Source organism: Bombus pyrosoma, linkage group LG12 (genome assembly GCF_014825855.1).
Source record: "Bombus pyrosoma isolate SC7728 linkage group LG12, ASM1482585v1, whole genome shotgun sequence".
Taxonomy (NCBI): Eukaryota; Metazoa; Arthropoda; class Insecta; order Hymenoptera; family Apidae; genus Bombus; species Bombus pyrosoma.
In genome coordinates this window covers 10911551-10931425 of record NC_057781.1, presented here as the reverse complement: position 1 = coordinate 10931425, position 19875 = coordinate 10911551, and the positions used below count along the sequence as shown (strand labels likewise).

General features: G+C 40.2%; 1 protein-coding gene across 2 annotated transcripts in view; it reads left to right on the top strand.

The window, feature by feature from the left end:
* LOC122573290 (collagen alpha-5(IV) chain) overlaps positions 1-19083 on the top strand; it is a 56624-nt gene extending 37541 nt beyond the window's left edge. Inside the window, exons 1-26 of one of the 2 annotated variants that reach the window (XM_043739409.1) lie at positions 2180-2273; positions 2462-2506; positions 3860-4081; positions 4547-4609; positions 6021-6263; positions 6693-6854; positions 7199-7325; positions 7405-7554; positions 7636-7812; positions 8240-8404; positions 9307-9650; positions 9857-10109; positions 10275-10468; positions 10650-10856; positions 10946-11051; positions 12217-12761; positions 13300-13498; positions 13691-13890; positions 13995-14094; positions 14468-14653; positions 15079-15371; positions 15715-15802; positions 15916-16086; positions 16262-16447; positions 16559-16851; positions 17010-19083. In XM_043739409.1, coding sequence (XP_043595344.1) covers positions 3884-4081; positions 4547-4609; positions 6021-6263; positions 6693-6854; positions 7199-7325; positions 7405-7554; positions 7636-7812; positions 8240-8404; positions 9307-9650; positions 9857-10109; positions 10275-10468; positions 10650-10856; positions 10946-11051; positions 12217-12761; positions 13300-13498; positions 13691-13890; positions 13995-14094; positions 14468-14653; positions 15079-15371; positions 15715-15802; positions 15916-16086; positions 16262-16447; positions 16559-16851; positions 17010-17495 — 5136 coding nt within the window. In that variant the 5' untranslated portion in view covers positions 2180-2273; positions 2462-2506; positions 3860-3883 and the 3' untranslated portion in view covers positions 17496-19083. Of the gene's footprint in view, positions 1-2179; positions 2274-2461; positions 2507-3859; positions 4082-4546; positions 4610-6020; positions 6264-6692; positions 6855-7198; positions 7326-7404; positions 7555-7635; positions 7813-8239; positions 8405-9306; positions 9651-9856; positions 10110-10274; positions 10469-10649; positions 10857-10945; positions 11052-12216; positions 12762-13299; positions 13499-13690; positions 13891-13994; positions 14095-14467; positions 14654-15078; positions 15372-15714; positions 15803-15915; positions 16087-16261; positions 16448-16558; positions 16852-17009 lie in introns of those variants that run through there. The other variant, XM_043739408.1, reaches the window with a different exon arrangement.
* The last annotated feature ends 792 nt before the right edge of the window (positions 19084-19875 follow it).

Genomic DNA, 19875 nt, shown 5'->3' with positions numbered 1-19875 from the left:
GTTTATGTATTTGTATATGTAAAAATTTACAGAGAATCCACGTGGACGTATAAAATATCCAAATTAAGAAGCTCGTTGTAACATTTAATAGGAGGAACAAATATCTATTCAGATTCTGTTTCTTCAGTTACATTGATAAAGACGTGAAGCTGCGCGGATATTCGTAGATGTAATAACCACATCGTTGTATGTCAAAGATAAGCACACAAATAATCTGTAGTCGGTCGAGCACTCATCAGACACGCGTCAGGATCAAAGCAGATCCGCCGAGGGTAGTAGCAAAGTAGAGGAGGGTACAAATAACCACTCGTTCCGTGATTGCCACGCGTTCACCAGAGACGAGCGAGCGTAAATGTTGCGTGAAAAGCCACGGGTAAGCTTGCGACGCGTCTCGTAAACTCCTTTTGCCCTCGTTCCACCCCTTGTCACGAGAATTAACACAAAAAAGCTTTACCCGTAAGAAAGCAGTTTTCCGTTTTATCTCTTCCTTCGCTTCTTCTGCCTTCCAAAACCTCTTTCCATTTCGATCTACATTTTTGCTATTTTCTTCTTCACCTAAAGTAATTCGATTCTAACGACTGTCGTATCTCTCTATGTTACTTTCGTCCGAATAACATAAAGTAAATTTCGTAAAATTTGTGTCCAAGCTGAGATCTATCTTCGTTGCTCGTACCTTCGATCTACGTTTCTGTCGTTTCATCTTCCTACCGAAAAACTTATCTCTCAATTTCTTTCTCCTTGCCATTTTTATTCTCGATTTAACGCTCGTCGGTTAATTAACCACAACCACGAGCCGTACATCTTAATTATGCGAGTAATTCGAGTTTCGTATGTAGAGAAACGGTGGCGGAATTGCGAGTGTGCAAATTACCGCGTGTTACTTGCCCGGGGGACTACTTTCCGCGGGATACTCCTTTTTCGACGTGAAATCCTGTATGCATGCACATTGTTTGTCCCGTACGGTGGTTTATATGGTGTAATTGTCTTCGTTGCGGTGGACTCTGCTCCTTTCCTTCCTCCTCGTTGTTACGCTTCAGGCACGACGGATTATTACGGTACAGCACGACGCCGGTGTGTAAAGTGGTTCTTAGGAGGGTGTGAAAAATGTTTATGTGGAAACACATCATAACGATGATGTTAAGTAGCCGAGTATGATTTATTATTCTTTATAATTCATCAACGTTCAACGTACACTTTATGGTAAACGAAATTAGCAAAGCTAAAGCTTCGTGATGATATCTAGTGGATAAAACGAATCTCTGTCTTATTTATTCAGTTGCATTCAGAAAAATATAAAACATCCGCGTAGAAATTACTCGTTGCTAGGCTCATTGCTAATTTGTACGAAAAACGGTTTATTTATTTTCCTTCGCCATCTTAAATCTTCTGTTATAAGCAACATTTACAAAAGAAAAATTCGTATTAGTATTTCGATCAAAGTGACAGTACGATGCAAAAGGATATTTCTATTTTTTCTGATACCCGTTCGACGTACAACGCATCCGTACCGCAGCTTGTAAAAAGTTTATCTATTTCCCTATTGTTGTTTGCAATGGGAACGAAATTTCCTATTGTTAGAAAAAGCAAAACAGCATAGTACACCGCTATCAATTTTTACGACTTTTACAAAACGTAAAAGCACGACAATCGGATTAATTTTACTAAAACGATCACAGTTCTACGTTACTTACTTTGTTTAAAAATCTTCTATTATGATTTCGTCCGTGCTACGATTAAACGCTGCGATACAATAACGAGCTTATCAATGCTATTCAAATACCATACTTTTTTCTATTAATAGCTAAATAAATATAATGAAAAATTACAAACAGGGTAACATACAGTCGCTCGCGAAAGTATACTGGCAATTGTTAACGACGCATTTTATTTCACACAGAACGGAATCGCGTTATCAGCAACGAACGATCGTGCGCTTTTACAAGCACCTCCAGATCAGGAAGTACACATTTGAAACGGTTGCAGTTGCACCACTGATTAGATGGCCTTCCAGCGAATCAATTGTGCGATGCAATAATCGTACTTTCGCAATTGCGACGAATCATGTACGATGTAACGTATTTAAAGAAATATGTAGTAGGCGGTGTACGCATAATTGTGAAATTTATTTTTATAGGAAAGGAGGAGTGGGTGTGATATCCTTGATGGGTCTGGTAATACCACATCCGATGTCTCGTCGAATAAGCTGATTATTGTTGCAGTCGTTGAAGAAGGAATATATGCGGTTGATAATTGCGATTTGTGATTTATAATCTGTAAGCCTGTTGAAATTTCCCAACTGAAACCAACGAAAAACCGTATTTTATCTTCCCATGAATTTATAAACTTCTTGCACGATCTTTTCGGCGAAAATAAAAATATGAAATATGAAAGATCGTGGCAGAAGTTACAATTGCAACGAGACACTCGTTCAACGAATCTGATCTCTCTATTTTCTTTTCAGGGTGACGAAGGTATACGAGGATTCCCTGGAGCTCCAGGAGTACCGGTACGTAAAAATCTCCATTCCATTAAAACTTTGTTTGTCGAGTTTCAATTTTTACATTCAAGGTTCGCCTGAATTTCCAAATTTGTCCGTCACATGTTATCTAGATCCCACAAGCTATGAATTTAAATATCCCAACCAATTTGTAGACATCTTTTCTGAATCACGCTCAACAAGCTGCACTTTCGCGCAAAATTTCCCATTAATTTTTCTCCTCTTACCAATTCCTGATAATGAATTCTCCTTACTATTAGATTTCATTAACACGTACTAATTCAGTCGTGCAAGAGGATAATATTGGCCTTTTTAAGCTATTGCACGCGTACAAAATGTGAAACTCGTTGTCAGTGATAATTACGTTTTGAAATTTTCTTCTAGGAGCCAACTTTATGATCTGATCGCTTTAGCTGTAAATAAATCGATAAAGCTTCGCTGCCTACGTATCTGCGTGAACTTTTGTAGAGTTGTTATTTTCGTCCCATTTTACGGGAACGATAAAAATTGTGTCTTTTATCAGGAAAAAAATATTATTTACGGGAAGAAACAAAAATAGACCGAAACTTGTGCAACGAGTAGCGATGGCTACAGATCGTGCTCGTTAAATCGAATGTACGAGAATTCTCATCGACGAAGATTCGGTTCGTGGCTTTTTAATACTTGAATTCTTCCTACATCTTTTCGTTGTTGAACCTAAATTTTATAAATAAGACGGAAATATTTTTTTTTTTTTGCTCAAACAACACGTAACGTTAAGTACGCTATTCTGAAATACGGATAATTTCTCAAAGATATACAATGAATTTTTATCTTCGTTGAAATGATCCAAATATTCGGATTTTCCAATTTTCTAAATATTAGGTTGTCCGAAAAGTGTCTTTTACAACGACGCATTTTTATATAAACACGAAACCTAATCCGTCGAACGTTATGATTTTTATTTTGATAGAACAAAATCGATCATACGTGATTCGACCAAACAATATAAAACAGAAAATGTTTTGCATCCATTATTTCCTTACAAAAGGAAAGAAACTTTTTGGATGACACAATACTTTCATCAAACATGCACCTAAACGCATTTGTTATAATTTAGAATATTAACTTATGTATATTTTTTATGAAAATACGTATGAGATTTATTATGTCCACGTATTTATCAAAGGAATTCTTCAGATCTTTAACCGCGTTAGAAAAATATCTTCTTGACGCGTTCCTAAAACTTTACCCAAGAAAAATTCCCAGGAAGCTTCGCGAAGCCAAGCGATCTTTCGTGTTTCTGCTAGTCGAGATTTACCCGAGTTAAAATAAAACGGAACGAATCAGAGAAATCTGAAATAATTGAATCCTTGGCCGTAGGGTAATCCCGGTCCAGAAGGTGTAATGGGACCGGACGGTCTGGACGGATGCAACGGGACTGATGGACGTGCCGGTGCACCAGGATTGCCTGGTATGCATGGTGAACGTGGTCAACCAGGGCTAGAAGGAGATCCAGGGATCGTTGGCGAGCCTGGTGACGGAGGTATCAATTCTGTGGGCGTGAAAGGTGTTCGAGGGAATCCAGGCATCGACGGACCCGAGGTAACGAACTTTACAGGTCCCACGACCCGTTGAAAACTAAGAAACTAAAAAAGTATAGTCGAAGAATTGAAATGGTAAACGACTTAAGTACCAGAGACGAAGATTCTAAATAGAAATAAAGGAAAATCATTTTTATCGAGTTTGACATTTACGTCGTTTACGTACGTTAAACTCGTTATTATCGTCGTTTATCGTTAAATCGACTTTTAGGATTTATTACCACTGTCCTCTATTTAGAATGAAAAAGAACAACAAAAGACGCGTCAAATGAACTATTATCCATAGTATGATTGGCACTGGCGATTACAGTCGTCGCAGTAGCCGTAAAAGCTAAGGTAAAATCGTTTCAAAACTTACACGCTTCTTCGTAGTATTCTGTGCGTAATTTACATCGTCGTCGACTAGAAAATCGTCGATTGATCGCGCAAACCATGATAATTGGTAAATTAAAAATTTTCTGCCCAGGGTTTTCAAGGATCGTATGGGATCCCCGGCGAAATGGGCTATCCAGGAGAGAGAGGAGACATGGTGAGTACAAGATCGCGACTTATCCGTTGGTATCGCGCTTCAGGTACCGTAACGACCGATCGGGCGAAGCAGAGGGTTCGTGAACCTCTTACGAACGTTTAGGTCATGCCATTCGTTCGCCAAGCCACGAGGCTATCAGAGAAAGAGAGAAGCGACGAAGAAAATGAAAAAGACGAGGAAAGGGCGAAGCGGTCCAGTCTTTGGACGCGTTTCGTTCCTTTTTGCGAAACGCCACCTGCTCGCATGAAATATCGTCTGGCTGACTAAGTGTTGGCCGGCAATATTTAACGGACACGCCGGAAATAAGAAATGCGGAGGCGAACGAGATGCGACTTGGAATTTAAAGGAATTCATGGGCCGCGCGATATCGCGTCTTGATAACGTGCTCGCGATGGAATCTTCTTACATGCAGCTTCGTAAAAATCGCCGCTGTACAATCGTGTAACTATCTTTTGTCCTTGCCCCCTCGAACTCGCGTGCTACGATAAAAATCAGTTTCGACCGGCGGACGCCGTGTAAAATGGAATTAACGATAAGACGAAGCGGTGAACGCAGATCGATTTCGAATTTGATAATCGTGGCGATGGTATCTCGTCGTGCGAATAAAATTGCTCGCTGTTTCGTATAACGTAAGATATACGAGTAAAAGCTTTTTATAGTAATTGTTCAAATATTTCTACGATTTACTATATGTAGTTATTGCGTGACGTTCGAGTGATATTTCGTCATTGATAAAACAACGAGAAAATATGGCAAGCAAATATAGAAACGTGTGGATGAAACTAGCTGGATAAGAGGCGACGATCAGTCGCTGAAGCAACGAAGCTACATGTTAATCTCTAAACAGGGCAGAATCCGCTGAAATCTGAAACGTCGCGTTTCAAGAGCCTGTTATCTGCTGACACGACAGCCACTGATAATACGAGCCGTCTACCCTCGGAAGAAGATTCCACTGCGGCCGATCGGCAACTTCCGAGAAACTCGAAACCTCTGTTAGCTGCATTCGCCCTTCTGTAAACTGGCCACCGTGCACGCGTGCATGTTGCCTTCTTACTCTGTCGTGTGACAGTAAAGATGAGAAATTGGATATAATTTCGTTCCGGTAACGCGGTTAGATCCAACTATGATCTAACGCGATCTAGCTTCTAATGCAATTTCGTTTTACGTGACTTTTGAGAATTCTTTGAGTCCGTAGTACTTTCCGGGTGAATTATACTCGTAGATTTAACCCTTTTAAAACTAAGCTTTTTAATAACAGACGCAATAGAGTATGGAGCGTATAAAATGATACACAATGTTAACGTAATTTTCATATTATCTGTACGATAATACGAAGTACGAAACGAAGTGATATCGCGCCAGCTTACTTATTTATGATAGATAAATAACGAACGATTGAATCATCCTTTAGGGTTACCGCGGACCCATGGGGTTACCAGGCATGCAAGGTGAAGTAGGTGAAACTGTATATGGCGCGAAAGGTACGGTGGGTGAACAAGGAGACAGAGGAGAGCCTGGCCCACCGAGTAAAGATGAATACAAGAAAACAGATACCATGTACTATCCGGTGAAGGGCAGTAGGGGCGAAAAGGGGATGCGAGGAGGTAAAGGTGGTCAAGGAAGAAAGGGAGAGCCTGGCATGAAAGGTCCTCACGTAAGTAACATTGTGTACTTTAAATTGTTACAAATTCCACAGAATTGTACGTTGCAAGTGGAAGAAGAAATAGCGAGGTACAAAAATATGCAAGTCTTTAAGTAGTTTCTTCCTGGAACGAAGAAACATTGCATCGTATGAAATTATATCAAAACAATGAATTTAACATTTAAAACGTCGAACACGCTTTAGAACAGTTCGATGTAGCAGTAGTTCGTATCCTTCTCTATTTCCAATCTTCTAAAATTAATAATCAAACAAAAGGATTTCGTCACGTTAGTGTTGATTCGATTTAAAACATGTGCGGCGAGAGAAAGTCTCTCTCGTTGAAGCGAACACGGCCACACAAATGGGAAAAACTGCGAAATTAAAAGATAATCTCTATGGATCATCGTATTCGTGTTGTATATACGTGACATTTTCACGCAGGGTCGTCCAGGATTCGCTGGTACTAAAGGTACGAAGGGAGAGCAAGGTAACGATGGACCTAGAGGCAAACAGGGTGCAATAGGTCCGCCAGGACCTTCGGGAGAAAAAGGAGAGAAAGGGGCTCCGGGCTATGCCGGACAACCGGGACCCGATGGATTAGATGTAAGACCACTCTACCGTTTCATTCTTAGTCAAAGAAACTTAATAAAATAATTCGATCGCGTATTTTATTCAAATTGTACGCTGTTCGTACTTGGTTTAAAATTAATTGATCACTTTTTACGTACATATGTACCTTGAGATTCTATTAATCTTGAGATTCTTGAGGTTTATTTATTGAAGCAAATCTACGATTATGTTTCAGCGTTTCACTACAATTGACACGAAAATATTTAATTTAATAATCGATTTGAATAAGAATTATCTTTCAACAGGATAGCGATAACAAACTAGATGACTTTTTGAATATTGACTTGGAAAGATGTAGCTCTGTATTTTGAATTCAGGGAGAGTTGGGAGAGCCCGGAAACCAAGGACCACCTGGTAAACAAGGAGCTGCGGGAGAACCTGGACGATACATACCGGAACTGGACGAAATAATTCAAGGAAATATCGGAATTCAAGGAGATCTAGGTTTGTTTTTATCCAGTATCCATTTCTAAAAATAGAACGAAAAAAGATCTCGATGTAACAACTGCTCCTTTCTATCTAGGTCCGCCTGGTAATCCAGGAGAACCAGGAATACCAGGTTTACCCGGTAAAGTAGGTTATATCGGGCCACCTGGTCCTCCAGGACCGGTCGGCCCTCCTGGATCGGCAGGACTGAAAGGATCTTCCATCAAAGGAGAGCCAGGGCAAGATGGTTTGTATTTAACGATTCAATGTCCATCGAAGAACGTGTTGAACTGACTGAAACATGCTTCGTTACATTTCTCTTTTCAAGGTCTTACCGGAGAGATGGGTTTACAAGGTCCACCAGGTGCACCGGGTATACCCGGCCTCGCCGGTCCGAAAGGTTTTCCTGGAATATCGATACACGGCCCACCAGGCTTAGATGGAAAACCCGGATACCCCGGTATTCCTGGATTACCGGGAGATCGTGGTGATCATGGCCCCCAAGGTACCTTTTCCTTCGTTTGATAAATTGCACATACGTCTATTTTATAATTTATATTTATACACCTACATTCGTAGTTTCACGATTGTATACACGTCTGTACTATTTCAGGACGTTGATTATCAGAACATCGATTAACAAAGCGATTGAATAATTGTCGGAATATCAATGAAAAATTGCTGATTAAATGAAAAAAAATGAGGAAACGGTCTCTCGTAACAAAAATTGATCAAAGTATTATCTAATGCTCTTGGTTTAAAAACACAGATATTTCGCGAGCAACGAAGAAATCGCTCGTATTCGACAATTTATTCGTTCGTGGTCATTTTTCTTAATTATAAGCAGAAATCTTCATCGATATGCTGTAATGGAAATTTGGTATGCTGTACAATTTCCTGTAGCGATGCTAATTAACGTTTCGATCGGTCAGGTCCGAAAGGTTTCCCTGGAAAAGGAAGCAGGATCGGAGGCCCTCCGGGTGAACGTGGTTTACCAGGACTTCCTGGACTTCCTGGACCCGATGGATTTCCAGGCGCGCCAGGCTTCAAAGGTGTAAAAGGTCTTAAAGGAGACGACTGTGGTGTTTGTACGCCAGGTATGTTATATCGATGAATCAAAAAGGAAGAAAAACTATTTCTCATTTTAATATCTATGGACGTTGAACTTTAATATTCTATTTCAACATCGTATCGAAAATCTGTGCTTTAATAGTATATTATACTATTGCTCCGCTCTGTTTGCTACTGTCGAGACAATATCAGTTTACTAGCGTGACTAATGATGATGACATCTTGAGATAAGAACGGTGGACAGTTATTGCTGTATCTTGAATTTGCAATAGGATTACAACGTTATCGCATCTGATAGCATCGTGTACTTATTCACTTACTTACATGCTTATAAGCCTACGCTGAGGTTCTGAATGTTCCATTAAAGAAATATTTAAAAGCTTTCTGTAATATCGTTTACTACGACATCCTCTCTATTTTTATGTTTTCGTGTTCTACGAGAATTCGGATCGTGAATGACTAAACGCAATTGAAACGAATCTGTTAAAAGAGGGTAATCTCTACCACCCACTTTAGATAATACGTGGGAATTTTAACTACATAGGCGGGAAGAAAGAACGAAAATGATTTTCTAACTGTTACGAGAATTATCCACTTCGGTGGTTAATAGATAAAGAGGAATTCAGTCGAATGATTCGTTTAAAATAAAAAAGTTTTTATCGGTAATTAATTATTTGCAGAATAATTTCTTTGTCATTCTTGAATCAAATTCTACGTTTCGATTTGACTATCGTCGATCAAAAAATAGACACGCGGCAACTCATACAAATATCTTAACAATTAGAGAAAATTTTATGGAATATCCATGTATTTTGTACTTTATCTAACTGTAAAGATATTTCGAAGTTCTTATTTACCAAAAAAGAAATTCCGATCGATTACTATACATTACACGTAGTATATGGATACGTACTATTTCTCAAAACAGGTCTACCCGGTAGAAAGGGCGAACCTGGTGATTCCGGCCTGGACGGATATCCTGGAACGCCAGGATACCCGGGATTGTCCGGACTTCGTGGATTCAAAGGTGTACAGGGTAAACGGGGCATTATGGGACCCAGAGGATTGGAAGGAGACAGTGGAAGACCAGGAATCGCTGGTCCTCAAGGCCCTAAAGGAGAAATGGGAAAATTGACATGGCCAGACAAACTAACTAGAATGCCTGGTGACATCGGTGACAAGGGTTTCCCTGGTGTCGAAGGGCCAAGAGGCCCGCGAGGTCAACCTGGCAGTCGCGGTGACACTGGCATTCAAGGACCGAAGGGAGAAAAGGTAAGAATATGTTTTATCTGAATCAAAAACGGCATCTGAGAGACTTGGTCGTTCAAGAAAATATTTGAAGGACAATTGTTACTTATATTTATAATTATTGAGTTATGATTGTTGAATTATGTCTTTTGTGATAATATATATTTTTGCGAGAGTTAATCAATTTTTCGTGAAAGCATAGGCAACGAACAGCGCTCCTTTGTTTTCAGGGTGATTTTGGTCCTCCAGGATTTCCAGGACGCGATGGTTTCGCCGGACTGGATGGTATTCCGGGTGTTCCGGGTGACAACGCATCGATACCAAAAGAGTTTCTTCGGGGTGAGCCGGGTTTCCCGGGCATTCCGGGAACCAAAGGTCCAATGGGTGACAAAGGAGGAAAAGGTGAACCCGGAGAATCTTATCCGCCACCGGTTATAAATCTGAAAGGAGAGAAAGGATACAAAGGAGGACGAGGTGATATAGGTAAGAGGTTAAAGGGACAACATTTATTCTCTGAATTTTTCTCCTATCAATTATCATACCACACTATAATATAGTTATACTATACTAACAATAAATGAAAGATTTTAAAAAGGTAGCGATTGTCAATCGCTATTTGATAGTAAACGTGTGATGAAATTCCTATAGGAGAGGACGGTGCGAAAGGTGTCGAAGGATGGCCTGGTGACGAAGGATTTCCGGGACTGCCGGGAATTTCTGGATCACCTGGTATATCGCGTCAGGGTCCTATAGGGTTAAAAGGATACCCCGGTATGCCAGGAGATCAAGGACCTCGCGGAACATCGGGTACACCAGGATTACAAGGACCAATAGGTTTCACGGTAGGCATATGAACAAAGGAGATCGAATCAAATGTTTAATAACGTAACGTAAAATAACGTTAAAAACAGAAAATCAACAAAAATGTATTGATAATATCTTTCTTTCATGATGTTGAATTTTTATGCAACTATCGCGTAACACAGGTGAAATAAAATTGTCTTCTCTTGATCGGATCTTTAGGGTCGCTTGGGTAACAAAGGAGATCGCGGAGAACCAGGATCAAATCAGACGTATGGCGATTATGGATTAATGGGCTGGTCTGGTAACAAGGGAGACGTTGGTGATCCTGGTCCTAGAGGTTTACAAGGTAGACCCGGAGTGGATGGTGCAAGAGGAACAAAAGGTAGCAAAGGTGCTCCTGGCCAAGAAGGATTACCTGGACTACAGGTAAAATTAGACGGCAAAGGTGATAGACGTCTGATATTTGACGCTTGATATTTGACGCTTGATATTTAACGGGAAAAATCGATCAACAGGGAGCCAAAGGTCAACGAGGTTACAGCACTCAGGGACCTAGGGGCTTCCCTGGAATGGCTGGACAACCTGGAATGCCCGGAAGAATGGGAGAAGTCGGTATTACAGGTAAGATGGCTTTTAAATTTTAATTTTTATTAATTCAATTCGAATATCAGAAATTTATTATTATTTTTTTATTTGCCAAACGAATCCTTTGACACATAGAAGATTGACCAAATGGATCAACTTTTTGATCTATCTATTGATCCGTGTATTGATACATATTTGATCTGTGTTTTGTGACGCTATGCTGCAAAGCAAAGCAATTTCTCGCGGATCGTGACCGTACACAATTAAGAAGAGTAATTCAATCGCCGTATAATCGACACGTAATACTTTTGATTACTCGCGATATTAAATTAATGGGATAGTTGTGTCGCGTCTATTCTTTCCAGACCTCGTCGATTTTCAAAGAAATCCATTGTTTCAACTAAAAATTGTATCGATTAGTTTTCAATATTATTCGTCGTTGCTTGAGATTTTATTTAATTCGAGTTAAATATCGATGACATGAAATTTATCGCGCTTGTTTTTCACAAACGTTTTACTCTGCACGGCAGAATTTCAAGTATTTACAGTCATTACATCGGAAATGTTAATCAACGCAATTGGCATCCGATTAGTTTTTAAATGCACGAGAAAATCTGTTCGGCGTATCGACCGACTCTCTAGAGAGAATGGTCCTTTCGAAACAGTTGCGACGATTCATGGGAATTGTTAGGTAACTATAAACAAGGATTAACCGTAACGCATGAACGCAATAAACGAGCGACGAACACGCCTCGCTCGATATGTACATTCCCGCTGGAAAAGGCCAGGGAAATCCAAACTTTACAAAATTCTGTATAACGATGATATTTAAACTGCGAACAGCCTGTTTTACATGCTTTGAATGGCACACACGGAATCGGATATTTCAACTGCAGTCCAATTATCAAACATCGATGGTATATTGGAACGAAAGAGCGGGTAGAATGCAACAGAATTACGCGGAAACTTGGTATTTAAATCGCGGATATTTAAGCAAATTATGTTATATGCTTTTACGAACAAAAAAATGAAATCTATCTAGACGATCGTTTTATGTATTAAATATTATAACTTCAAATATTTTAGATACCTTTGCGCATTATCCACGTTCTATGGATTTATGCGCTTTCGAATTTCCCACAAATGCGTAAAAATCTGCAATTTACTAATGATCAATCGCTAATAAAATGGCTGAAAATAGGTCCCTACGGAACACCTGGATTCGATGGGATGAAGGGTCTGAAAGGAGAAATCGGTTTCATCGGACGCAGAGGTGACGACGGCGATGCCGGACCGATGGGTTACTCAGGAAGGGATGGTGCACCGGGTCAACCGGGTCCTCCTGGACCAGACGGTGCCGATGGTGAAACTGGCGAGCCCGGTCCTCCTGGTTGGCCTGGTCCCGACGGAATGCCCGGAATAATTGGAGCTAAAGGACAACCGGGAGACGTCGGACCCGAAGGTGTTATAGGAATTATAGGATTACCTGGTCCAAAAGGCATTTCTGGAGACGTGGGACCGGATGGTTTGGACGGACTTCCGGGTGAAAGCGCGTTCAGTGGACCTCAAGGTGAGGTGGGTGAGCCTGGTTTCATGGGAGAAGTCGGACCTCCTGGCTTCCCTGGCATGGATGGACGACACGGCCCACCTGGTGAACCAGGAATAGGTCGCAATGGCTCACCTGGTCTGAAGGGAATCAAAGGTGAAACTGGTTTTGACGGATTCAACGGACTACCTGGACCAAAAGTAAGTCCCTCAGCGACGATGATGTTTAAAAATACAGTAGAAAATAATTGGTTCTACGAGTTTATTCGGTGCGCGCATTCAGGGCATCGTTATTTGTCCGAAAATTACAATTAGGATGGAATCTAGAGGAAATGGTTAAACAGTGGAATGATTCGAATAGGAAAATTTCCATGTAAAATGAAAAATTCAATCGCATAAATACGATATATAAAATTAACTTTACAATTTTTCTACCAACCACCTGTACACATTTTCAGATCTGAATCAATTAATTTTCTCGTATTTTGTCAAAGATGTTTTCGACAGAAGACTGGCGAAGTTATAGATGGCAAAGGGTTTAATTCCAGTTAAAATATTCTTAACTTTCGCTATGAATATTCCAACAACCTAATAACGTTATAACCGTACGTTATACATCAACGTTCCGTGCTTATATCAAAGAATACTAAATGACGATAGCGATATATAACATTATAATGTTAATAACGGGAATAAATAATACAATAATAGGAGCTCCTCGTTTACCTGTTTCATATAGGGAGAGGTGGGTGACATGGGACCGGATGGTTTGAAAGGGCCAAGAGGAATTTGGGGTTTAAAGGGAACGCCTGGAGCGTACGGTATTCACGGTTTACCTGGTGTGAAGGGTGAACGAGGTCCGATAGGACCACCTGGTTACAGCGGACCTAAAGGTAAACGAGGAATGGATGGAGATCCAGGTCAGATGGGTTTGCCAGGTAGGTTTCGCAATTACGTTGTAAATTGTCTTACTGCTCTTATCTGTAAATTGTAAAAAAAGACTAAAATCTACGTTTTTTTTTTATCAAACCAACCCCGCGAAGGAATCGTCAAAATGTTAATAATTTACAATATGACGCTAGCGAACAGAAAAAATGATAAATATTGTACAATGTGTAAATTTTATTCAGGAATGCCTGGTGATCCGGGTCCTAGAGGATTACCCGGTTTAATGGGTGCACCAGGACCCAAAGGAATGGTAGGTGAACCAGGTCCTCCATCGTATGGTGTATCAGAAAGGGGTGATTTCGGTATTCCTGGCCTCGAAGGCTTGCAAGGTGAAAAAGGAATACGCGGTGAACAAGGTTTCATAGGATTGCACGGACGGAAGGTACATAAATAACTAATATAAAAGAGTAGCCTTCGAAATTGCTTGTTTTTAGCAGTTTTAATCGTTCGATTAAAGGACGATTAATGATAATTTAACAATTCCAGGGTATGAAAGGTGATATTGGATTCCCTGGACCAGATGGATTCCCAGGTGTGCCAGGTTTCCCGGGTCTCCCTGGCGATCGAGGACCTCAAGGTTTCCCAGGTAAACACCAATCACGTTTCTGTACAGCACTGTACTTAAACGTGTGAGATATAGAAAATTATAGATAAAGAGATAGAATATAAATATATACACAGACTCATGAAAATATCAAGAACACAAAAATATTCTGTGGAGAGTGTTCAAATTGTACTTTCGCCAGCTAGTGTACCATCGGGTCTTGGAATTTGGTTCGAACTTGGGTCTTAGGTAAATTAAACGCTAATTTTCTCAGAAATCCCCACGTATCTTTAGCAATGTCAAAGGCAACAAACTTGAAACTAGTCAATTTGCAAGTCTCGCGTTAAAACAGTACGATCACCGGTAAGATATCCGTTGTATAAATGCGTATAACTATATTATACTCGTTATCTAGGATTACCCGGTGAGTTGGCCGAACCAGCCGAGGACGGATTACCTGGACTAGATGGACTACCCGGGACTCCAGGAATTCCGGGTCAAAAGGGCGCACCAGGAGAATACGGATATAATGGACCTAAAGGAATTATGGGAGACGTTGGTTTCAGCACGCGTGGTCCAAAGGGACTTCCAGGGGATCGAGGTATTACTCTCTTCTCATAGTACGAATGAATTTCGCATTTACGATTTATAGGTAAATTGCGTATATATTTATGCTTCTCATCGGAAATTTGAAAAAAGTGCTGGTAATACGCAGAAATATATTTTTATCTAAAATAACAAAAATATCACATACACCGTTTTCTATAATATTTGGCAGACGCGACACCTCTATATTTTTCATATTTTATATATTTTTACATTCTATGCGTATTCCATGTATTTCATGCACCTTCTATAATCATTGTTTATAATGTTTAAATTTGTTTTAAAATTTGTTTAAAAAAGAAAAGTTGTCTAAAAAATTGATTTAAATTAAAAGAATATTTATAAAAATCTAGACTATCGACAGGATCACTGTTTATCGCGAATCGCGAACAAGTTTTCATATTTCATCTTCGTGTGTAGGTCCAGAAGGTTTCACGGGTTTCCCTGGAGCTCCAGGATTAGAGGGGTTAGAAGGCATACCTGGTCTACAAGGACCAAAAGGTGAACCTGGCGACCGTGCACTGCCTATATTCGCCATTAAAGGAAGACCAGGTGAACCAGGATTGCCTGGATTTAACGGTAGAAAAGGAGTAAAAGGAGAAATTGGTGAAGTGGGCATTCCTGGACGCGAAGGACTACCTGGACGAAGAGGACAACGCGGTGACGACGGAGACGAAGGTTTATCCGGTGCGATGGGACTTCCAGGACCAAAAGTTAGTTACTTCAATTATCTTACATATTCGACGCGCTATTAGTCATACAATATTAATTATTTCAATATGAGGGAAATTCTTTTATAAGCAACTATATCGAGAGTTTAAAAAATATACAAATTTTGTTGCATAAAAGTAAGGAACTCCTGCCAATTTAAACAATTTTCGAAAACATATCGCGTGTATTATACGAAATACTTTGAAGTTGCAGTATCGCTGTAACGAGATACAATTAACGCGTTTAGATTGATAAAGAACGTAAAAGAACTTGAATAATTTGATTAATATATTGTCGTGAATAATTATTCCAGAAAATTGATATAAATTTTTGTACGCTTCGCAGGGACCGAAAGGAGATAATGGTATTAACCCATTCTCGCCTTTCCCAAGAAAGGGTTTACCCGGTGATGTAGGACTTCCAGGGCTACCAGGTACTATAACAAGCAAAAAGAATTTCAAAATAAATCAATAATTTATCATCTGAAAGAACATTTAATATATATATATATATTTACATTTTGATTATACATTTACATTTGCGTAGGTTTCCCTGGGCTTCAGGGCATGATAGGCGAACAAGGAGAAGATGGAATTCCCGGAAGAAAAGGAGAACCAGGAATGGAAGGACTTCCCGGTCTTCCAGGGCCAGAGGGCGTTGTTGGTTCTCCTGGTTATCCTGGTCCTCGCGGTGCAATTGGCCGACAAGGTCCTCGAGGTAATAAATCGCTTGTTAACGAGATACAAGCAATATTTTAATATCGTGACGAGCAATGTTATTAGAATTCCGAAGAGGATGAAATACCAACGTTTAGCTTCAGAAACATTTCAATGGCACGAGATACAGTTATGATACGTTGGAAATGTAAAAAAAAATGCAAATTAATTCGTAGGATCCCCCGGAATACGGGGAAGTCCGGCACCACCGGCACCTGGTGCCCGAAACAGAGGTTTCTTCTTTGCTCGACACTCGCAATCCGAAATGATACCAGTGTGTCCAAGAAATACAGTGAAACTTTGGGACGGTTTCTCATTTTTGCACATAATGGGCGAAGGATATTCTGTCGGACAGGATCTTGGTAAGAACGTTTAAAGACGACTAATGGAGATCAGCATTAAATTTCTTGATTAACTCGGCTGTTCTCCTTCGTAAGAATGGAACGCGTGATGGAGATTATATTTCGTTTCAGGAACCGCTGGAAGCTGCCTTCAAAAATTCTCCACCATGCCTTTCACGATGTGCAATTTGCAAAACGTATGCGACTACGCCAATAAGAACGATTACAGCTATTGGTTGAGCACGACAGAACCTATGCCTATGTCCATGGCGTCTATACCGGCACCGGAAGTCGGAAGGTATCTGTCCAGATGTTCCGTTTGCGAGGCTCCAACTCGAGTGATCGCGGTGCACAGTCAATCCATGGCTATACCAGAGTGTCCCGGCGGTTGGGAAGAACTTTGGATCGGATACAGTTTCCTCATGGTGAGTATAACTTTCTTCGCTTCACGCTCTCGCTCTCGCTCGCGAGTATCCGGTCGCTTGCTTATTTCTAACAAGACACGTTTCAATTACAAAATTAACGAGCCAAAATCGAACGATTCTGAAATAATCTGAAAGCTGCAACAACGACAAATTTTCAGCATCGAGACGCAGGCGGACGCGGATACGGTCAGTCCTTGGTGTCCCCCGGTTCCTGTTTAGAAGAATTCCGCACGAGACCGTTCATCGAGTGCCATGGTTTTGGCGCGTGCAACTATTACTCCACTGCCATATCCTACTGGTTAACCATCATCAAGGAGTACGAGATGTTCCGCAGGCCTATACCACAAACGTTGAAAGCCGATCACACATCGCGAGTAAGTCGTTGCGCGGTGTGCATTCGACGTCGCGTCACGGAAGACCAACATGCCAGAACGCCGAGACCTTTCACGCCGAACGGCCAGAGAGACCAAGTCGGCAACATTCAGTACCCACCGCCGCATTCATATTATCCAAACTATCAATATCAGAAGAAACCGCCTATAAGCAAAACGAGAGATCCTAATAGACGCGTTCCGTATCACTATCGAAGAAGAGGCAGACTACGTAAACCCGAACGAACGACAGAATCTCCGAACGCGGCTTAAACAACGATCGATGCGATAGCACGGACGTAATCGTGCGAACGAACAACTAGTAATGGGTGTTTGAATCTTATCTCGAAAGCCATTCGAGGGTTTTCAAGATTATAGAAGAAGATTCGAAGCACTTTGAACATGACTCGAAGTTTAAGATTCTTCAGTTACACGTAAATCTTCGCTCTTGAATCTCTAAAATCTTTATACGTCTTGAAAGTTTCGAAGATCTTTTTCTTCCACCGGATGGATATCTGGACATCAACGTTCGCGCTATTCTTTCGGACACTGTCGTTAACGCTTTATGTTAACGTATCGTTTGGAAAGAGAAACACGTATCGAGAACGATAGTGAAACATCAAACACTTAGAAATTTCTCAAGACTCGTCGAGAGTTGCAAACTTCTGATCATGTTCCAAGTGATTCGAATTTTTCGTCGTCCATACAGGTTCGAAACGATTTGTAACGTTTCAAATCCCATCGCTAGAAACAGCAAGTCTGTGTGTATATATAACGAGATGTTCGAATCTGTTAGTTAAGTTATCGCGTCTGTTCCGTATGGTGTAACGAAGGAATATAAAGGAGCATTCACAATGCGAATAGGCCATTCGTCGGTCGTTTTTAATGCCAAAAAATACGATACGGGGACGAACGTGTTCGGCCAAAACCTGCCAATCGACGGCATCCGCTGCCACCACGGACGCTGATCGAACTCGCGCAAACAATCGAATTTTAAATTAACGATCCAGTGTATCATATGTATCGCTATTTTATTCTGTAACATTTACTTGCCTATGTATTTACATTGAGTCGAATAAAACAGTTTTATAGAAGCTACCGGACGCTGAAACAGCCTGATGATTTTTGTGCAGCGGCACGTCGCGAATTTTGTGTTCAATCGTCTCTTTCGTGATCGCGATTTCGAAATGCTTGACAGCGAACCGGAAATGTTTTTTTTTTTTTTTTTTTGGTAGAGCGATATATATTTGTATAAAATGAATTCATCTAATCTTCTAATCGGTTTACTTTCCTTAAGGAACAATTTGAATTTTCTTAGTTTAATTCCAGCCGATTTCAATCGACATTCGTCGACTTTGTCAATTGATGGGTAATTAAAATTTTCCCGTCAACTCAGGTACTCGAAGATGCGTGCACGAAAGAGAGCATATCTTCCTATTAACGTGTATCAATAGTATAAAATAGATATTTCGTAAGATAAAAATTTGACTCTTCCACTGCCACGTTAAGAAAATATATTATCTTCTCTGTTTTCTTTTCTGTTTACTTAAATTGTGCCAAAAACATTAATAATTAAAATGAAAAGCGGTAATCGGCGCGATACTTGCCATGCGTATGAGCTATAACTACTATCGTAGCATCGCTATTTAAAAGTCACGTAGGTATAGAGAGAATTGAATAATAATGATCGCGCAATGTCGATTTTATGCTTGATGCATATTATAGAAAATGGTAAAAAATAAATATAACGAAGGAAACTATTGCGTGTAATAGTAAGATTACCCTAATTTTATATTTATATATTATATATATATATATATATGTATCGTTATTTTAAGTAATAAAACGTATTAAGTAATTATTCAAATTGGTGTATTTACTCGAGTCATAAAATCGATCGAGTTGAACGGAGAACGAGCAACTTGAACCTTTAGCCGTCGAATGGATCCGCAAGATTCAAAGTGTCAGAGTAGATGGATGGCGTTTTTCTTTTCTTTTTTTTTTTTTTGTAGAAGGATAATCAGAGATATCGCTAGACGCGATATCCAAAGGAAAATAAAGCACATGAAAACTAATTACAGTTTAATGATCAAACCCGCGCGGACCAGGCGCGAATTTCCAAAATAAATGTACACGTGAGAGATCGATATTATATTTATATTTATAAAATTATTCATCATTAGAAAGCACATATGATCTATCTATATGACGTAATTCACTACGCACACACGCGTACAAGCATGCCTACGAGCGCACGCACGCACAAAGAGAAAAAAACACGCAGAGCCGCACGCACACCGTGAAATACCATTCATTCTTCGTCGCGCACGCAGGCGTAAGCACACACATACACACACGCGCGGGCATACATACACACGTACGTGGGCGCGCGTGTGCGCCACACACACACACACACACAAAATAACCGCTGTGTGAACGGCGACGCGCGACTAACGAAACGAGTATACATGTCTATGTATGCACGTGTACATATTCAGAGTACCTCACGAATGTGTTTTATAGGGTTTTCGTATCTTTGTCTTCTTCTTCGTTTCTTTCTTTCTTTCTTTCTTTTTTTTTTTGTCGTTTTGTTTTTTATTTTACGCAACTCTTTGTAACTGCCCGAATAATTGGAAGAAAGTGCAACGGAGAT